The 20,267-nt window shown below is 38.3% G+C and overlaps 1 protein-coding gene across 2 annotated transcripts; it reads left to right on the forward strand.

The window, feature by feature from the left end:
- Nucleotides 1-461: 461 nt before the first annotated feature.
- ELOC (elongin C) lies at nucleotides 462-19,231 on the forward strand. 2 transcript variants are annotated; one of them, XM_074898835.1, is made up of 4 exons: nucleotides 462-575; nucleotides 9,130-9,191; nucleotides 11,315-11,458; nucleotides 14,172-19,230. In XM_074898835.1, exons 2-4 carry the CDS (start codon nucleotides 9,188-9,190, stop codon nucleotides 14,360-14,362), a joined length of 339 nt encoding a protein of 112 aa, XP_074754936.1. In that variant the 5' UTR covers nucleotides 462-575; nucleotides 9,130-9,187; the 3' UTR covers nucleotides 14,363-19,230. The 2 variants fall into 2 exon arrangements, with proteins under 2 accessions (XP_074754936.1, XP_074754937.1); XM_074898836.1 differs by lacking the exon at nucleotides 462-575 and adding an exon at nucleotides 1,107-1,148 and having other exon boundaries at nucleotides 14,172-19,231.
- Nucleotides 19,232-20,267: the final 1,036 nt, after the last annotated feature.

The following is a 20,267-nucleotide window of genomic DNA, read 5'->3' on the forward strand; positions in this document are numbered from 1 at the left end:
CCCGCGATTTGGTTCCGGCGGCGGAAAGGGTCCGGCCGACTCCACCGCGCCCCCGCCAGGCTGCTGCCGGCGGCCCCCGCGGGTCACCGCCGCGGGTGTTGTGGGTTTCTTAGACGGATCCCCAGGGCTGCTACGGGCATTGCCTTCATGGGGACAGCCAGGGGGGAGCGAGACCGAGAGCGGATATCCGCGCAATTAGGACGCGCGGCCAGCGAGTTTCGGACTTTGCCTGCCGGTGCGCCGCCTGGGAAGGCAAGCCCTCGCACACCCCGGCTCCTGCCAGCCCCGAGGCAGGAGCCGCTGCCCGGGTAGCCCCGGCTTCACGTCTGCCCCGCGCCGCTCCTAACATGGCGGACCGGCACCTGCCCAGCCGGGAACTACGCGGCCCAGCATGCCCCGCGCGCCGCCGCACAGCATGCCGGGAGCAGGGAGCCGCACGTCTTCCAAGGGCAGGGTGCGGGGGGCGCTCGCCCCAGACCGGAAGTGACCTGTGACCTTGCCGGAAGTTCTTAGTAGGCAGCTGGCCCGACACCGCGGGGGCCCTGCGAGCGGGGCGGAGGGAGCGGCGCTGACGAGTGAGTGGCCGCCGGGGCGGCGGGGGCTGTCTCCGCTGGGGGCGGGGAGGCCCCGCCGCTGCCGTCGTCGTCGTCCGGGGTGGGGGGGAGGGTGAGAGGGGCAAGAAATGGGGAAGGGGCACCCCCTGGGGCCTGTCCCTCGGAGGGGAACGGGCCTCGCCCTCCGCGCCGCCCTCGCCCTGCTCCCAGAGGCGAGGCGGGGGCCGCTGGACGGGAGCTGGGCCGCTGGACGGGGGCCGGGCCGCGGAGCGGAGAGTCTTGGAGCGGTCGGGGGAGCGCGGAGAGCTGTTGGGGGGTGTGTGGAGGGATGTGGTGCCAGATCGGGGTTCCCCCGCCGGGACGGTGTTGAAGGGTGCGTTTCTGCCCTCCAAATGCGGGAGTGAAGCGCTCTCCTTGAAATCCAGGCGCCGCCGGGAAAGGGGCTTTCCGGTACGGTGGTTTAATTAAATATCGCTCTTAAACTTTTTCTGCCACAAATGCTGTCCACCCTCTTCCTACGCCAGGCCCTAGAGAGAGGGGAAAAACTAAGGCCGAAAGCATTTAGGATGCACTCCCAGGGGTTGTTATACCAAGGTGAGAAGTGCTGGCTAAAGTGCTTTAGCTGTAATGGTCGACGAATATAAGCGAAGCAAGGTTGACGGAAAAGGGTGATACTCTTACATGTAGTAAGAAAAATAAACTTTTGAGTACCATGTGTTCCTTACAGGGGGAATTTGCTTTAATATAAGGGAACCTGAGCATTGGTAAGTTATTGATGGCTTCAGATATATATATGTATATGAATAGGTGATAGTGATGCTGCTGTTAACTTTGATGGCCAGTTTAATCTTACATCGTGTAATACTATGTGCCAAAACTTTATTAAAGATGTTTAATACTGTAGATTGTGAGTTATGTCTTGCACTGTAGGGAGACTTAGTCATAGGCCCTTGTTTACTTGGGTTTGCTGAAGATCACTTGCAAAAGTTAAATTTGGAAGTAAGCCAGAAAAACATAGATAAGTAGAAGGCTGAGAGCGCTTTAGGATAAGAACCACTTTGTGTACTTATTTGTGAATAAACCCTTATGTGCTCCTATTTTCTCCTTTTGCTATACTAAGGACCAAAATATAGCGCATACCTTATACTTTAAGATCAGCGTTTTATTGTATCAGAGAAAAGTAATTTGAGATTTCTTTTTTTATACTGGCATGGATGATGAAGAGATTTAGGTAGTTGCATGTAGCCTTAATGTGAAGACTTGCTATAGGAACAGTGAGGAGATCCAGTTGATTCTCTGAGGTACCATCTTACTATGTCCCCACCTCATATTTCTTTTTCTGATACATTTATGTTCGTGCTTCTGTCCCTAATGCTTTGTGTGGGGATAAATTAATATCTTTTGAAAGTATACTTAGCCTCAGGTGTTTTACTGTGTTTTTGCAGTTCTCGGTGTATATTACAAGAAACCCTTGAGTTTTGTCATAAAAGTATGGGTTTTGTCAGATTAAAATAAAGGAATTTTGATGTGGTTTGACAAGTTCTCTTGCACCTTGAATTGTTCAGAATTTAATTATCTTCATTATGAGGTAGTTTGCATAACAGTAGTTTTTGATGAATGCTTATAATGAGAGGACAGAAATCCATACTCTACTAAAATTTGCAATAAGCTAACAGCTTTTTTTCCCCCTAATGGCAAGAGGTGTACAGTACAGGGCTTTTATTGTATGTTAGGAAAAAATCCAGTAATATACCCCTGACCTTTTTTTTCCCCCTCCTTAAAACTTTATTGGGAATTTTCTTCAGATAGAAAAAACATCTTCTGTGAGATCTTTGATACTCCATACATCTACCTCATCTCCTGTTTATCTTAACTGGAATTCACCTGTAGTACACCTTCCTGTCACACTTCAGTGTGCCCCTGAATGTTTGAATTTTAGTGCCTGTGAATCAGCTGATTGGGAAATCATGCTGTACCAGTTTTCCTTTGTGTTTCCTAAATATGCTTCAATCCTTATTTACATTAATTATTTTTGATGCATACTGAACAATGAATACTGAAGAGCAGTATTTTTAAATGTTAGTGTATAGGATCAAGAATAAGACTAGAATTTAGAATTGAACAGTAGGAGGCTACTGTTCTAACACACAACAGCCTTTGTTTACTGATGAACTTTTACTAATATACAAATGACATCAGAAAATGTCACATTTGGCTTCTAAACTAACCTAGGAATTGTAAAGACATTTGTGTTATTTGCCTCACGTTTTCCAAAAATTGATAGAGTAGAATACAGAAATGTCACCAGCTGAAGCGTACAAAAGCCATGTGTGAGTTTTGCAGCTAATGAGTTGGAAGGCATTTGAGTTTCTTAGACCATAATCTGAATTTTTGAAGAGTTTTCTGTGGGATCAAAGAATCTGAGTGCCTGAAATGTTTCCAGAGATTTAATTTTCTTGTGCTAACCAGAATAAAGCAATGGGGTTCTGAATTCTGTACAGTGGTTGCGTATGTTCAGTCAAATTAGAATATGTCCTTCAAGTCTATTCCAGTCTCATCAACATACAAGATCTACAAGGAAATTATATTCTGGAAATTCTGGGAAGCTTGAGAGATGAGCACACAGCTTTGGGAGTGAGGTGAGAGGGTCATGGACATGCTTTGGGGTTTTTTTCTTGCATTTGATGCTCAGGAGAAGTAGGAAAGTGATCAAACTAAATTTACTATACCATAGTATTTCTTCTTAGAGTTGTAAGGAGGAGAAAAAGATGTTTAAGTATGCTAATAAGAACACTTGCTTTCTGGGGGTTAATTACCATGATTTATGATACTTTGCTATATTCTACCTTGTATGTGTAAATATTCCAGCAACTTGTGAAAATTTTCAGTTCTCTAATATCTAACGAACCTTTTATGTTTTCTGCAGCAAGAGCTTCCCTTTTAGACTGGTTGGAAGTTTTCTGTGCCAAATATGCTGGTTTTAGTTGTATTGTATTCTCCCTCATCGATTAAAAGGTGGCCTATCATTTTTCTGTAATCTTTCTCTTAACAAATGCAGGTTTTGCTCTTTTTTTTTTAAATTTATTTTTTAAGGAGGCAAGGTCGGAGTGCAATCATGCCTAATGTATGTGCTTTTTTGAGATTAAAGGCAGGGAGCTGAGCTGCCTAATTGGTAATGCCACATAAGCTTCTTGAGGAGGAAATGGAATCATGAATGTACTTCAATAAAAATCAGTGGTTCTTTGCAGGAGTCTGAAATAGTCAGGCTGGAAATATATAATAAAAAAGGCAAATGTTTGAGTGTTCAGAAAACTTGGATGTTCTCTTCCCTGCTGCTGCACTGGTGTAGTCTTGGTGAAGTCAGATAGGGGCAGCTATAAAATATGGAAAAGTAATTAAAATATAGGTAGTTACCAGGCATCTTCAGAAATCCCAGAGTCTCTTCCTTCATGTTGTCTTGGCAAATGTTGTCATTTATATTGTTCTTATTATACAGAAGGAAAATACAGTGACATGTTTTGCAGTAAATAGTGTACTGGAAAATACACTGTAAGAAAAGAATTTCTGGTAAGAGAACATATCAGTTCACTTTCCTGTTTCTAACCTATTATTTAATATTAAAGGGCATGCAATTTTCAATTTAGAAAAAATATTTCTGTGCAGAAAAATTTCCTCCACACTGCTTTTTCTACACACACAAGCAATAACTTCTGTGTGGCAGGGATTTCTGCATCCTTCATCTGTCTAATTTCTTTTCTATGTCCCTTTCTTTTTTCTCATTTTGGGGGAAGTTACATAACAAATTAAGGTTTCTATCAAAAATAAATACATCAAAACTAGTGGGCTTTCTGTGCCAATTTTTCAGTGTATTTCTATTGCTGTTCCCACTTATTTTTCTCTAAACTTATGAACCAATAAGATAGTTGACTACTAGCTGTGGCTTGGCAAGATCGTGTTAATGCTGTCTTGCATAACTTGAGTATAGTTGTTGGGAAGAAGATGCTTTTCACAGAATAATAAACTTGAACTGCAGTATGATCTAATCTTCATCAAGTGTCATGACGCACTGAACACTTCTTGATCCAGAAGAGGAACCAATAGATGCTAACAGGTTATTATTGCTTCTTTAGGTTTTTCAGGTTTCCCAGATTTATTGTTTTTCTTTCCCTCCCCTTTTGTTGCATTGACTCTCTGATTTTTTCTGTGTTCTCTGCTGTCCATATTTTGTAAGGAGTAAATCTATACTCAGAGTCAGAATCATAGAATTGTTCAGGTTGGAAAAGACCCTTGGGATCATCGAGTCCAACCATCAGCCCTACTCTACAAAGTTCTCCTCTACACCATATCCCCCAGCATCTCATCTAAACGACCCTTTAACACATCTAGGGATGGTGACTCCAGCACATCCCTGGGCAGCCTATTCCAGTGTCTGTCCACTCTTTCTGTGAATTTTTTTTTCCTAATGTCCAGTCTGAACCTCCCCTGTTGCAGTTTAAAGCCGTTCCCACTTGTTCTGTCACTAATAATCTATGAGAAGACACCCGCACCAATCTCTCTACAATGTCCTTTCAGGTCACTGTAGAGAGTGATGAGGTCTCCCCTCAGCCTTCTCTTCCTCAAACTGAACAGTCCCAGCTCCTTCAATCGCTCCTCATAGGATTTATTCTCCAGGTCCTTCAACAGCTTTGTTGCTGCTCCTAATAGTATTCATTATTATCTTTTCAGATTTTTTGGGGGAGGGAAATGGCACATTGTTATATCAGAATAGAAACTGGGTGAAACCAAAGTGTATCCCTTACATACTTACATGTTGAATGCATCATATAATGGAATGTACAATGTCTTTCTCTTAAAAGCAGGTAGGCATGCTGCATCTTTTATTTTTGACAATAGAATGTTAGTTTTGTTCTATATTTGCAACCAAACTTGGTTTCTGGAATAGCAGTATAAATTTTGTGGGTTTTTTAGTTTATGTTCATTTGTTGGACTTAAACTAAGGCGTAATGTTGGCATATCTCCTTCTGATGTTTATCCTTTTAATGAATTGTTAACATTTATTTTCATTCCGTTTTTATTTTGCTAAGCTGCGTAAGCAGGACTAATTTTTCTTTTGTATAACAGGCTCTTTGGTCATATTAGTAGTTCTTTCTGTAGTTCTTGTAATTAGAACTTCTTTTTCTTGAAAACAGGAATTCAGAATTGTGTGTGATATTCCAGACAAGTTGCTGCTCATGTGCAACAATGTTCATATTTCCCTATCTCTATTGCAAAGAAATCTTTGATGTGCATTTGCCTCTTCCTTACCTCCTCTTTCTTTTCTTTTGCCTCTACAGAGGTGCATTGGTTTATAGTTGACCACAGAATGACTGTGCTGCCAAATAACAAGCCCTGACTACGTGAAAAAAGCTTGTATCAGTCCCTATGTGCAGGAATCTTCCACTTCATTTCGTGTGGCTTCTAGTATGCCATTTTTCAGGACCGGTCACTTGTGTGTGTCATACTCTATTCCCCTCTTGTTGCAGTGCTTTCCACTTCTCTCTCATCCAAATCTACCTGTTCTTTTCTGGCAGCATTGTTTAAAGAAAAAAAAAAGTTTGGTATAATTTTTGGAGGAACTAGTAGTTCTTTCCTAGTGCATTTGTTCCATGTTTGCAACATCATACTGTATTCTTGTAGAAAGTTTCTTTCTCATTTTAAGATTACCCTCTTATCACATGTATTTAATCTCAGAAAATTTACTTAATTCAGATTGCATCTTGTTTGAATTTTGTTTTTTCAAGGAAATAATTGATTTGTCTTTTAGGTATTGGATTACTCCAGCATATCTTAAATCTGCTAATGCTTACTGCGGTTTTATTCTGTTTTCCTCTTTAATACAATTGGATTCGACCACTGAGCCAGATTTTTTTTTTCTTTAAGTGTTAACTACTGTTTGGTTTTTTTTTTTTCCTCTAGTCATATGATAGCACATCTCATTTGATTAAAATGCTCATTGCAGTTTTTTGGGAGAGCTCTAATGTTTCGGTGTAGACATTTTTTTCGTTTCCTGCAGCTTTACTGTATTAGTCTCCTCAAATTATGCTTTTACCTGGCAAGGTGTTAATATATTTGCATTCCCACTAACTAGCCTGTCTATTCCTGTATCTAGTGGCATTACTTGTATTGGAAACCAAGGCACATTTTATCGTCACCAGTACCTCCACAAAATGGTATCACTACTTCCGTGTTTTTAAAAAATAAATAATAATAATAATATTTATAAATCATAAGCAGCTTCACTACTCTTTTTGGAATGTAGGGGGAAGGGTTTTGTGGCTAGAGAAGGGGGTAGCACAAGTTATCTCTTCTTTGAAGTCGAAGTAATAATGTATCCTCTCAGTTTCTGAGCAACAGATACTCTGCAATAAGAGGCTTGATTTCCACTTACAAAAGCTATTGAATAGGGTGAAAGATTCCATCAATTTTATGCCTCAACTGTTCCAGCACCCAAATGTAATTTCCTTGGATGAGTTCTTGGAATCATTGAAAATGGCAAAGGCATTTAACACTTGATATTAAGATATCTCTATGACAGCGTACACAAATTAACTCTCAAAGGGTATTCCTGAACACACCTTATGTTCAGGAACTTTTCATCTGCAAGAGTACAGGTGAAGATGTTCCTTATACCAGTGGGGAAGGAATATATTTTGTAAGATATTTCTGTAAAATCAGGATAATTATCATAGACAGCTATGTAAGTGGAAGATGCTTTTTGCTCAGTTCTCCACAGACAACTAAACTATTTGTTATGCATGTGTAGTTTGATTAGGTGTACATAACAAAGTGCCTTCTTGTGAAAGCTTGAGAAAACATTCAGACTATTTCATATTTGTGGTTATGAAAAAAGGGAGATGGAACAAATTAGCACAGAAGTGTTGTTGAGAAGGGAAACATCAGCAGTAGGAAAGAGCTGCAAGTTCTGAAAAAATGAGATCTCTCTAAAACTTTGTTCAAATCTTGCGGCTCCCGCAGTTTGCTTACATTAAGCTTTTACCAGAAATACAGGAGGGAGGGGATGGAGGGGGGAGTGGTTTCTATTCTGTTTTTTCACACCTCCCGCTCTGGGATCTTCTCTAGTGAGTAATCATAGTTCGTGCCTCTGCTGTTGCTCCCTGGTTTTTGAAGCAATAGGGATTGTCAGAATACTTAACAGTCTGCTGTCCCGGACACTGGAAAACCACCCAGAATCACCAGTGCTGTTTTTCTGAACCTGTGGGCACACAACGGTAGCTCATTTGGGTTAATGTTTGGAGAGTAGCTATGGATGTGAAAGGAATTTTAGGACAGCAGGTGGGTGGGTAGAATTTCTCATCCACAGCATAGATGCAGTTCAGCATAAAGAAATATATGTTGTATCTGAACATAGCAGATTTGTTTTGCAAATAAGTGCTTCCTTTTCTCTAACTCTTTGGATTCATTTTCCTGGTGAAATATGTATGCAGTAGGCTGAATGTCAATTGATAAGCTAGGGAAGCTCCTGGTTAACTTACCATGTGAATACCTACATGAAATGTCTGAAGTAGATTATCTAGGTGACATTGGTGGCTGTATCGGGAACTGTCAATCTTCTGGGAAGGACAGATTGGAGACCAGGTATTTAGTGCACACTGATTAGGCTGATCCCTGAGCCTTCTCTTTTCCAGCCTAAACAATCCCACTTCTTTCAGCCTCTCCTCATATGACAGGTGCTTCAATCCCTTAGTCATCTCTGTGGCCCTTCAGGCTCCTGCTGGGGACCCAGCACTCCAGATGTGTCCCACTAGTGCTGAGTGGAGGGGCAGGATCGCCTGCCTCAGCCTGCTGGCAACACTTCTCCTAATTCAGCCCAGGGTGCTGTTGGCTGCCTTTGCTGTAAGGGCACCTTGCTGGCTTATGTTCAACTTGGTGTCCACCAGTACCCCTAGGTCTCTTTCTGCAAAGTTGCTTTCCAGTTAGTTGGCCTCTAGCCGGTACTGCTGCCTGGGATGATTGTTCTCAAGGTCCAAGGGTTTGCATTTTCCTTTGATGAATTTCACTGGTTTGCTGTTGGCCCCTTTCTCTAGCTTGTCAAGGTCCCTCTGAAAGGCAGGACAATTACTCCTCTATTCACAGCATGGTGAACTGTTCCCTGACTTTTTTTTCTTTTTCCTGTAGACAGGCCGTTTAGCCCCTAAGTGCCTTTTGCAGTGTGACAAAACTTACTTTCCTTACTTCCCCAATACTATTGCATGGATGGTGTCTATAGTGATAAAAGTCATAAGGCTCTTGAAATACCTCTGGCTTTATAGTCAAAGGTCTTTAAAAAGTTTATGGGAACAACTTCTTTACAAAGTAAGCTAAAATTTGGAGATTCTTGAATATGGTAGGAGTCTCTGGACAGCAAAAATAAGTTTCAAAATGTAATGTTTTCAGAGTGTAATGCTCATCAACATTGCATGTTGTGTATCATCATATTCTTTTCTGAAGTGTTTATGGTAACATAAAGGCTGATAACTAAAGCTGACTTAAGAAATTGTACTACTGACTGAAAATATTACCACTTGTGTTTTTTCAGACGCTCCTATTGCAAAAGCTGCTGTTGAAAAGAAACAAATTTTTTTTATAAGAAGAGAATGGGTAAGTTTATCATCTTGGAGGTTTTTTTTTTTCCTATAATGTGAAGCATTTTTTTCTCTTACATCAAAAGAATAGGTGGATTGTAAGATTTTAAATGTTGATCTTGTCACTGTTTTTCTTGTAGCCTCAAAAATTAATGGAACTTCCTATGGTCATTTTTAGGATGATTTTCTCAAATGACTGTTCATATATTGAAAGACTTGTTCAGAGTGCATCTATCTAACAATATATTTCACTTGCTTAATATGCATAGTGCTGAAAATATGCATTCTAAAATAAGATGCCTTTAGGCTTTTGTAGCACTAAACATTTAGAGAGTGGACAAGAAAATTTTACTATGTCCTATTTTAAATATTTTTTTTTGTTTGCTAACCAAGGTCAGCCTGTTGAATTCTGTCTTGAGATCGTAATAAGGACTAATTTCTGATAATTTACATTGTGTGTGTGTGATCTGACTAAATGTCTGAAACTGTCATATCTGCTGCTACAAATGACTGATTAATCAAACATGATTTGGCAGTTTTAGCTATACTTCTGAATGCATTTTAGCACGTTTGGCAGTAGCAGTACTTTATTAAAATTGGCAATAACTACATGGTAATTCAATTTAAACTTCAAATTCACAAAGCAACTGATTGTGGGAATATTTCCTATAACGCTAGATACAATGCAAAGTACTGATTGTAATATAATTAATATAATATGATTTCTATTCTTTGTTTTGTCAGAAGGAAAAACAACACTAACAATCATGTCAAGTTTGTAGTCTATATCTGTTTTATCTTCGGTACTTTTGCATACAATCATGAAATACTGGCAGTACATTACTTCTCTAGAAGTATACAGGTCTCTTCTGTTAAACTTTTCCAAGATGGAAAAATGTCCAGGACTTTAATTTTTAACTTTTGAACAAGATTAATACTGTTCTGAAAAAACAAATTTTATGTGCAATGTCAAATTCAAGTATTTTTTAAATGGAATTTTAGCAATACTTCCTATATTTGTCCCTTATAAAATACAGTATTTGAAAGAAGGCATTAACTTTCCAGTTTGAATTTGATAGAAATTGTATATTTAGTGGGGTGAGGGTTTTTTTTACACTCACTTTTTTCAAAAATATGTTAATATTACTGCAGTCTTTATTACTTTAGAGTTTACAGGAACATAAAAAGACCAAACTACAAGGACAGTCTCCTTCGTGCGGTGGTGCCCTGTAGTGCTGAGCACTGTACAGGCACAAAGTAGTCAGTGGTTCCTACCCCAGAGAGTGTGCTGCCCGAATAGGCAAGACAGGTGCAAGATGGGGAAACGGTGAAGACTTCACAGAGTGAAGTCTGCAGTCGTGACAACAGTAATGTTATTTTTTCAACTTTTAAAGATAGCACTGTTAGGAGAGAATGAATGAACAAAACGGGAAAGGGGATAAGGGTTTTTAGAGAAACAAAGTAGAGAGTGGGTGTATAACGAGACAGAAGGGAGAAGGGAAGCAGAAAAAGAACAGTCAAAATTGTTATGAGTAGAATTTGCACATTTCCTTGGGCTTAGTGCTTTTGCACTATCCCTGTTTTCCACCAAAGCTTCCAACACAGGTGTGCACTAATGCTTTATAGTTCTGGGTCTTGCTGGGCAGTGGCGGAGGATGGATCTTATTTCATGCTGTTTCTTCAGTACAGGAATACTGACTGCTTTTATTCTTGCATGTGCTTCAAAAAACAGTCTGTATTTTAAATATTAGATATGTATTTAGGTAAATATTAGTAAGTACTAGTATGATAAACATAGCAATAGCCTTATGGAGGGAAGCAGTAGCATGTTCAGTTCACTTGAGACTGTCTAAAGGAAAATTTCATCCCTATGCAGATTTTAGAAATCATGTCAGAATTTGATGACAGAGCAGAGATGTTAATAAAAAAATTCCTACTTTTGCAAAAATTCCTACTTTAAAACGGATTTAGTGCTTCAAAGAAGTCGTCTTCAAATATGCAAAATGCTTCTGTCTTATTTCTGGTTGTATTGGGTTCTTCGGTCTGCTAACATAGTCATAGAAATGACTGCAGCTTGCATTCATAGTGTTATGAATCAGTCGTTGTGTTCTGAAACTGTAAATCTGTTTTCCATTATAGATGGAGAAGAGAAAACATACGGTGGGTGTGAGGGCCCAGATGCTATGTATGTGAAGTTAATATCCTCCGATGGCCATGAGTTCATTGTAAAAAGAGAGCATGCATTAACATCAGGAACAATAAAAGCTATGTTGAGTGGACCAGGTAGGTACAAAAGATTTAGTGCCTTCATGTCCTTTATTTTCACTTTTGGACAGTTTGAATTTATGTCATGCAGTGAGTGAAAGCTGGAATAAATGTTAACTTTTCCAGATCCTGCCTAGTTCCTGTTTCCAGTGGAACAGTCCACCTCTGCAGCATATTGTACTACCAGACATGTAATTGGCCTCTGTCTGCCCTTGGACAGTTAGCCATCTTACAGTGTCATTAGTACTAGTTTCATATCCATGGTATGAGAACTTGAGGGTATTACATGAAATGTGTAGCTGTCACGTTCAAAACAAACAAGAGTTGATAGTTGCTTACTGCCACCTCCATGGTGGAACTTAGAGTATTCTGTAGTGGGTCTGGCTGGTATGGAGTTAATTTTCTTCATGGCAGCTCATATGGTTCTGTGTTTTAGATTTGTGACCAAACAATGCAGATAAACACAAGTGTTGCTGAAGAGTGTTTGCACAGTGTCCAGGCCCTCTCAGTTTGTCACTTTTCGCCCCACCCAATGAATAGACAGGAGGGCGTGCAAGAGGTTGGGAGGGAACACAACCAGGCAGATGACCCAAACTAACCAAAGAGGTATTGCATGCCATGTGATGTCATGCTCAGAAGTAAAAAGGGAGAGTTAAAAACCTCCTTAGGGAGGTTAGCCATCTTTTGATTGGGAACTGCCTGGGCATCAGTCTACCTATGGGAGGTGGTGAGTGATTACCCCTGCATCAGTTGTTTTGTTTTCTTTCTCTTCTTCCACTTGTCTTTTGCTTATTACACAATTTTTTTATCTTGACGCATGAAGTTTTTTGTTTTTACTCTTCCTTTCCTTTTCCCTTGTCCACTGCAGGGTGAAGTGAGCAAGTGGCTGTGTGATGCTTAGCTGCCTACTGGGGTTTAGGCCACAACACGTTCACAAGATCCTATGGCAAGGAGTTCCTGAGCTTAATGACAAAAATTAGCTTAAGTTTGAGAGGAGGGTAGATAAAGAGGGGAAGGACCTCATGTGTTACTGTATATATGAGACCACCTTTGGTTTAAGAAGTGTCTGAACTATTTCTTGAAGACTGAAAGGGTGGAGGAGAGAACAGGGAGAAGTTAACACGTGTGCTTTCCTTCTTCTGTACCCTCATCCCATACGTTTATCTTTGGCCACTTGAGTGGTGGGCAGTAGGTTACATGGTCAGAATATGGTTGTTCTCATATTCTCCTTCAGATTCTGGCAAGGGGGATTACTGGAGAGATCTATTTGCTTAATATGTTTTATAATTACTTAGTGAGTTGGGCAAACTGAGCAATTAGAATTCTCAGTGTAATGTTCTGCTAAATGTCATTGTAACAGCTGCATTTGAAAATACATAGTGAGTCTGTTGTGTCTGATCCACTCCATGTCAGCTGCCCAGACATGTAAGAGAAAGAAAGAGTAGTTATGTGGCCTGCTCTGAAATTTGTTCCATAAACAATGTGAAGAAATAAAAGGCAAAGTAGCCTGCTTAGAAAACTAACTCTCTAAGGGAGTCAGCATTCAAGAATATGTTGTATAAAAACTAGAAATGAGTTCAAAAGGAAAAGTACTCTTGCTGTCTAGTTCAGTAGGTCATCATTTCACTGATGTGTAAATGTGCTCTATTTCAGTACTGTGACATTGCCAGTATGCTAACATTTCTTCTGTTGCTTCCTACTGTCCTGTACTAGAACTCAAGCCATATTGGCTTGAGTGCATGCAGATATTTCTACGCAAATGTGTGTAGACATTAGTAAGTAGCTTTACTTTGTAGTTAGAAGAGGACTCCTGTAGAAATAGGGGGAAACAAACATTGCTAGGTCTCCCATAAATATGGAGTACGTTAGTTTTTTGTATTGTCTTTCAGCTTAATGAGTTTGAAGTCCAGAGAGATGAGGAAAAGAGGGACAAAGATAACAGTAGAAAGGCTGTGGGACTAACCACAGGATGACTTCATATCGTTCAAGTTTCATGCTTATAGGTACTACAGAAAGCTAATATCAGACATACTTGTGTGTTGAGATTTGGGCTTTAGATAAATTATTCAATATCTAATAGGGATAAACTCACACTGTATGTAACCTTTTCTCTAGTACAACTAGGGTTTCCCTGTCCCTCCTGCCTGCCTGTTTTCACAACTTATCAACTTAATGCGTCTTTGAGGTTCCAACCTTCTGTCAAATTTGCGTAAGAATGACTGAGAAATTCAAAGCTAGTTGGGTCACAAATGGGACTACTGATAAGTGTGCATATGCAGATATGGAACATCTATAAACCTTTTTTTTTCTTTTCTCTTGGATAAGACAGCTAGAAATTTGAATTGATACCTTTTTTTAAAAAAAAAAAAAACAAACAAAAAACGTTGTTACTTGACTTTGAGCTGAGCATGCTACAGTTTTAGAGCACCTATCAAGCAAGCATCAGAATTAAACCTAAATTTCTGGTGTAGCTGTTCAGAATATTATTAATAGGCTGCAGCCAAAATAAACATTTGGTAATGCAGAGGTTCTTAATATTCTTGAGGGTTGTAAATGTGGCACATCCTGCTTTACACTGAAAAATCTAATACCCAGAAATATCAGACTTAGACAAGTCTGTTTAGACTGTGTTTTATTAGTATGGTAAAGCATTTCATTTTTCGGTGAATTGAGATTCTGACTTCTGGTTTTATGTTTTTTTTGTTGTTGTTGTTTGGTTTTTCTTCTACAGGACAGTTTGCAGAAAATGAAACAAATGAGGTGAATTTTAGAGAGATCCCATCCCATGTCCTATCCAAAGTATGCATGTATTTCACCTACAAGGTCCGCTATACTAACAGCTCTACGGAGATTCCTGAATTCCCAATTGCACCTGAAATTGCACTGGAACTTCTGATGGCTGCAAACTTCTTAGATTGTTAAATAAAATAAATTATAATAAAAATGTAAAACTTTTTTCAGTATTTAATACATGTAGTTCAGTTAGTAACTTTTTTCAGATAGCATGTTGCGTGTGTGCTGTTGAGAACTGTAAAGTTCACTGCAGAGGCAATTGCCTTCAGTTCTTTTGCATATAGCAATCATTCAGTTGAAATCTGTTTTGCTGCTTTCACAAATAAGGACCTTTTCACAAACTGAGACAAATAAAAAAAATATGCCAATTAGTAGATGGCTATGCCTTATCCTTTAGGTGTGGTAGAACTTTCTTTTAATACAATGATCATAGAAAATACTGGAGTTTAGTCTAATGCTCTCTAAAAGGTAATTATAATTAAATACAAGTAGCTGTTTAGGGTTTCTAACTTCCTCTTATTGTTAATTGTTGAAGTTTCTAAACATCTGAACTTAATCTCCTTTGTAAGATAGCTGTCTTTTAGCATAGTTTAAATAACTAGATTAGAAATGCCCTCCCTAAGGTTTGTATACTGAAAGCGATGTTCCATTTAGGTTGAAAGTGGAGTGTGTAGGAGAATGCTTAAGGCTTTTAATTTAAATCATAGTATAGACATGCGTAAAAGTGTACTTGATACATTTTTCTTTTATAACCTAAATTTTCCCCCTTAGTAATTACAAATATTCGAGTCACTTGTCTGTACAGTAAGACTGATCCTACTGACAGTGACTTTTAAGGGAAAAGATAACTTACAGTCTGTTTATATTATCTTCTGTATAACATATAAGGTTATTCTTAATGTACTGTCACTTGACCTGGTATGGATTTTATATGGCTTCAGTTATGATTTATTTCCATTGTTGTGATTGGTTATGTAAAGTCTGTATTTAATCTTTAGAGTAGTTGTCATTTAAATTTTGTAACAACTGAAAAATAGCAATTATCTATCTTTTACCTCTTCCTTGACCTCTCCCTTGTATCCGCAGAAAAAGACCCTGAAATGTGGAGGTCTTTTATATTTGAAGGAAAGGGCATTAAGCAGATGTTTAAGGAGCTGTTTTATAAATTTCATAGGTATTTCCAATGTTTTTACAAATATTTTAAGGGAAAAGGATTGGCAAGCCACTGACATATTATTATAGAGTGGAACACATCGTCTCTTGGTAGTTCCTGCTGATAGCTGCCTATACTATCAGTTCCTCGTTCAAAACAAATTTCCATAAAGAAAAAAAATTAAACTTGAGACAAGAAGTTGCTTTTTGTTCAGCTGCAGCCTGAAGAACCCTTCTGCTAAAATCATCTATAAATGAAAATAAATCTAATGCATCATTAAAAAATGATGCAAGAATAACGTAGTTAGCATGTCCATCAGCTGACGCTGCTTCAGCTTTGTTTTGATCAAGAAGTAGTTGTGGTCTTTCATGGAAAAATCCTGCTGACAGATGGTGGGACCTCTTTATTGATGTATTAACTCATGGTGAATTTAGAGGGCTGAAACTCTCCTCTAAACCTGTTTGCCAATGTAAATACAACCTCGAAGAGATTTTTCTGGACAAAAACTAGTAACTTACATAGACTATGCAGTCTGCCCATGGAGGAGTTCAGTTCTGACAAATGAAATTTTGCTCTGGGCTTGAACAATGCTTGATAGACAAGCTGACATTTGTCAATGTGTTGATAGATTAGCTGACATTTATTCACGTCACATACTTTGGCACAATTTCTTGTGTTTAATGTGGGGATGTTTATGACTAGATTGGTTTTGCACGATAAAGCTGAAGTGCATTTTAAGGCGATTGTCTGAAATCCTGTTTAAGCACTCTGGTCAGTGCTGTTAGTAACTCATTTTCAAGAGCACTAAAAAGATAAACACAAACCAGAGATACCCTGTTATGCTGCTTTTGTTAGAGCCACTAGGAATACCCTAAAAGGTCAAGGAATACCAACATGGATATTTTAGTCCCAACTACATTTTCATCTGAGCTATTCTTAAGTTCTTTGGCCATTTTTAATAATCTTGAAGTTAAGATTTACTTTAAAATGGAAGTAAAAAGGATGTCATTTTTTTAATAAGGTGTTTTTTCCTTTTTTATTTTCCCTTTTTAAGCATTCCACAACAATCTCCTGTTAAAGTACATTGCATTTTATGATTCTATACTTCAGCAGTAAGGTAAAATAGCTGGCTTAGTTCTGAATAATAATTTCATTGTTTTTCCTTCAGCTTAATGTATCATACAGTAGCTTTGAACACTCAGGAAATGCAGTAGTGTCCTAGAGCACACTATTTGCAAAACCACCGGCTGTTAAAACTAACCAGATTTCTAAGGGGGAGGGGGGCAGAGGGATTTAGTGCAATTTCCGTGATAGTGACATGGGTATGCTATTATCAGACAATTGGAAACTTACCACGCTTAACCCCTGAGTTCTAAATAAATTTCAAAATTGAAAATTTTTAAACCTGTGTTTCTGTTGATTTATGACTTCTCAGAGCATGTATTCATATGTAGAATCATAATTCTCATGGCTATGTGGCGAGCAAATTGCTAATATAATTAGTGTGTGGATAATAGGTTGTAAAACTGCATGTGTAAGGGTTTTTTTCATAGTTCTGAAGAGTTTCATAGATTTAAAGTGTTTAGGTATCTTTGTGCTCCTCTGAATTACAAGTATGTACAATTCTCAGAAACAACCAAGTACTAAAAAAGGATGGTGTTCCTGAACAGTCTTGAAGAAGACATTTTGAAGACCAAGTGTCCCATAATACTCCTTTTTACTTAGTAAGCTATTTCTGTATCTGATGATTCAAATTTTAAACTGAACCACTGATTTAGCCATAAAAAATTTCAGATTCTTTACTAACTAGGCAATGAGAAACATCCTGATGGTTTATGGTTTTTCATTATTTGAGTATGTATAAGCTGCTGAAGAAGTCTCTGATGGTCTCCGTTACGAAACTGTGCATCTTGAATGATCAGAACTATGTTCCACAAGACATGAAATTCCTTTTCGTTATGATTCGAAGAAAGGAGGGTTCACCATCAAGATTCACCACGCCATTATATTCAACAGCTGCATTGAACACAATGTCTAAAAGGCATTTCTTAATTAATGGTAGTAAGTGTGGAAAATTGGTTGCTTCTGTCTGCATTTTATTGCTGTATATCACAGGTGTAATCTGCAGCATTGGTTTTTTTCACCCTTTGTTTTTACTCTTCCCTTTAAAGGGGATTTCCTAACACCTGCCTCAATCTCTTGGTTTATGTGATAGATAAAGTGGACAAGGAAATTAATGGAGCAGGAAAGTTAACTTTTCAGTCCATGTTTGTGTCCCTAGTTCTGTTTATTTTGTTGTCTCATGTTGCAGTATAATTTAAGAGAGTAGCAGCTACAGCAGAGTCAACAAAATCACAATGTTAGTGTGGAGGTACTAAAGAGAAAGAGCAGTTTTCCTAGCTGAAAACGTAAGGGTGGAGGCTGTGGTGTAAACTTAATTTCAACAACTGAATCAAAGAAAAATAGCAGGAACTTGTTGAGTGTATTGGGAAATTATTATGCTGATTTTTAAAGACAGCCCAAAGCTTTGCAATTAGCAAAAAAGGCATTAGGTAGTTTTTCCCACGGAAAAAGTTCAACTTTGAAGGTTTTCTTGAGAAATTTGGAAAACTGGATTAGAGTTGAATTTCTTTTTAAAGTATTAAGTGACAATTTCATGGGAAGATTTCAATGCTGTGAATTGTGTTGCACACAATGGGAAGAGCTCAAAAAGAGCACATAGTAGATTTTGTGATTATTATCAGTCACCTCTAAGGTTTGTTTGAGTGTCATCGCTAGGCCAGCACAGAGAAAACAGCAGTGAGTTTTTATCAATTCAAGTTTTAACAAGTGCTATGTGTCATGAAATAAAGCTTTGCATGTTACTGTTTTATGTTTACAGAATACAGGACTTTTCTGCCACGCTTTGTGGAAGGAGAATCAGAGATGCCATATTGTGATTGTTCTTTGAGAAATTGAGTACTTCGATGTTTTGTTCTATTGAATTTACGTACTTGGACAGTTTTCAAGATGTTAATCATGTAATGTGTAATGTTTTGTAGCCTTACTTGTTGAGGGTAGAAATGGAAAATTAAGTAAAAATTGCCCCTGAAATATTAGATTGGGGAAAGTAACAACTTGAGAGTTTTTAGGTAAATTAAAATCTTACTGTACAGTGCTAAAGTTACTGGTTTTCAGGATAGTTTTGTGAGTTGATTTTTTGGGGGAATACAGGCATGGATTAACACTATTCCTTATTTATATGTTGTGATTTCTTTCCTCTTTTCATTTCCTTCTTTCCAAAGTAACAAAGAAGTTACTTTGAAGTTAAAGCCAAACACTGTAATTCCTTTAATGTTAATTCAAATTTAAAACTGCCTTTTCAGGTGAGAATTCATAGCTAAGGCTTTTCTTCCCATGAAAAAAATTACTATTGGTATCCTATTTGCACTTAGTAGAAAACCTTTATCTCCGAAATCACCACTACACAAATTCATGTCCTAGGTTGCAATAAATTCTTGTTAGTCTAGTAAAATAGTGGGATACTTGTTGTGCAGGTTAATTTGCTCTTACGTAAGTAGTTCTCAGTTTTGGTTGGTATCACCAAGCCAGAAAAATACCTAGAATCTAAATGCATATGGCACAAAGGATTTAATTTCTCTTTTTATACAGGGAAAAACTTCCTACATTACCATACTAAACTGATATATAATGTTTTCCAGAAGTGATACTCCATGTGAGTCAGAATTATTTTGTAGCAAGCTACTTGGAACATGTAAATGATATATCAATTTTGCACTAACATTTAAGCTGCTTTCAGATTTGTCTGAAATGAAAAATATTTTACTTGTAATAAACTACTATGACTTAACAAGAGAACTGTCTGAAAATATTTAGCTGAAATAGTCATGTAACTGCTCATCCATTGTGCTTTCATAACCTAGTTCATTTTCATGGTAGTCATATCCCATATGAAGACTTGTCTTCCTGAGGAACATTCAGTAAACAAAAGCAAACCAAGAGGCTGGACCCATGTCATCTTGGTGTACAGGCCTGCAAAATGAAATTCTGCAAGCTTTGTAGATAGCGTGCAGGGTCCAGTGACAGCAGTATGCAGTCTGATGTCCGTATCTGGAGGAATTGCTTCTCATCCCTCGGGAGCCATGACAGCATATTGCACAGCTCTGTAAGTTACCTGAGAAACCTCTTCTCCAGCAATTTTATCTTGCTTCTAGACTAGCAAGACCAAACAGCTACTTAATTTTGAAAATTCCTTATCAGTATCTTCTTCACTGGTTATAAAGTCAGTCACTTCTGTGTATTCCTAAGAACAAAATCAATTTGGTATTCATATAACCCTTGGGCTTCCCTGAGAAGCCTTTAGTATTAAAGAAAAATTACTAAATGATAATTATATTTTAACCCTACAGGTATTTGTGAGCAGCATCTGAAGCCTTGTATTTGATAGACACAGTAATCAACCTGCTCATGTGGGCTCTGGAAACATGCTTTTGATGTGGAAGAACTTTTAATAATTACATAACCTTGCACTTCTCAATGCATTGATCGATTTTATTGAATATAGGTCCTACACAATCCTCATTATTATAATTTTTTACAGCTTTTACCTTTATAGGTATTTATCTTTACAGCATTTAAAAGAGTTGGAGGACTACTGGTGCTATGGCTTGACAATTACTAGGAATAGATAATTATGGCATATTATTAAAACAGGCAATTCCACTCCTTTCCCTAGCCCCATGTCCTCATTCTTCTCCTGCAGTAATTATAACAACTGTGTGTCCACATAATAAGACAGACTCTTATTCTGGTCTGATGAAAAATTATTTTGGTAGTTTAGTCTTCCTGCAGACAAGTTGAAAGCCACTGATCACCCAGTAG

This window comes from Athene noctua, chromosome 2 (assembly GCF_965140245.1).
Source record: "Athene noctua chromosome 2, bAthNoc1.hap1.1, whole genome shotgun sequence".
Taxonomy (NCBI): Eukaryota; Metazoa; Chordata; class Aves; order Strigiformes; family Strigidae; genus Athene; species Athene noctua.

Bases quoted from the DNA above. Each gene is read 5' to 3' on its own strand.
- ELOC (XM_074898835.1), top strand. The intron at 11,459-14,171 runs GTAGGTACAAAA...TTTCTTCTACAG, and splicing joins AGCTATGTTGAGTGGACCAG to GACAGTTTGCAGAAAATGAA.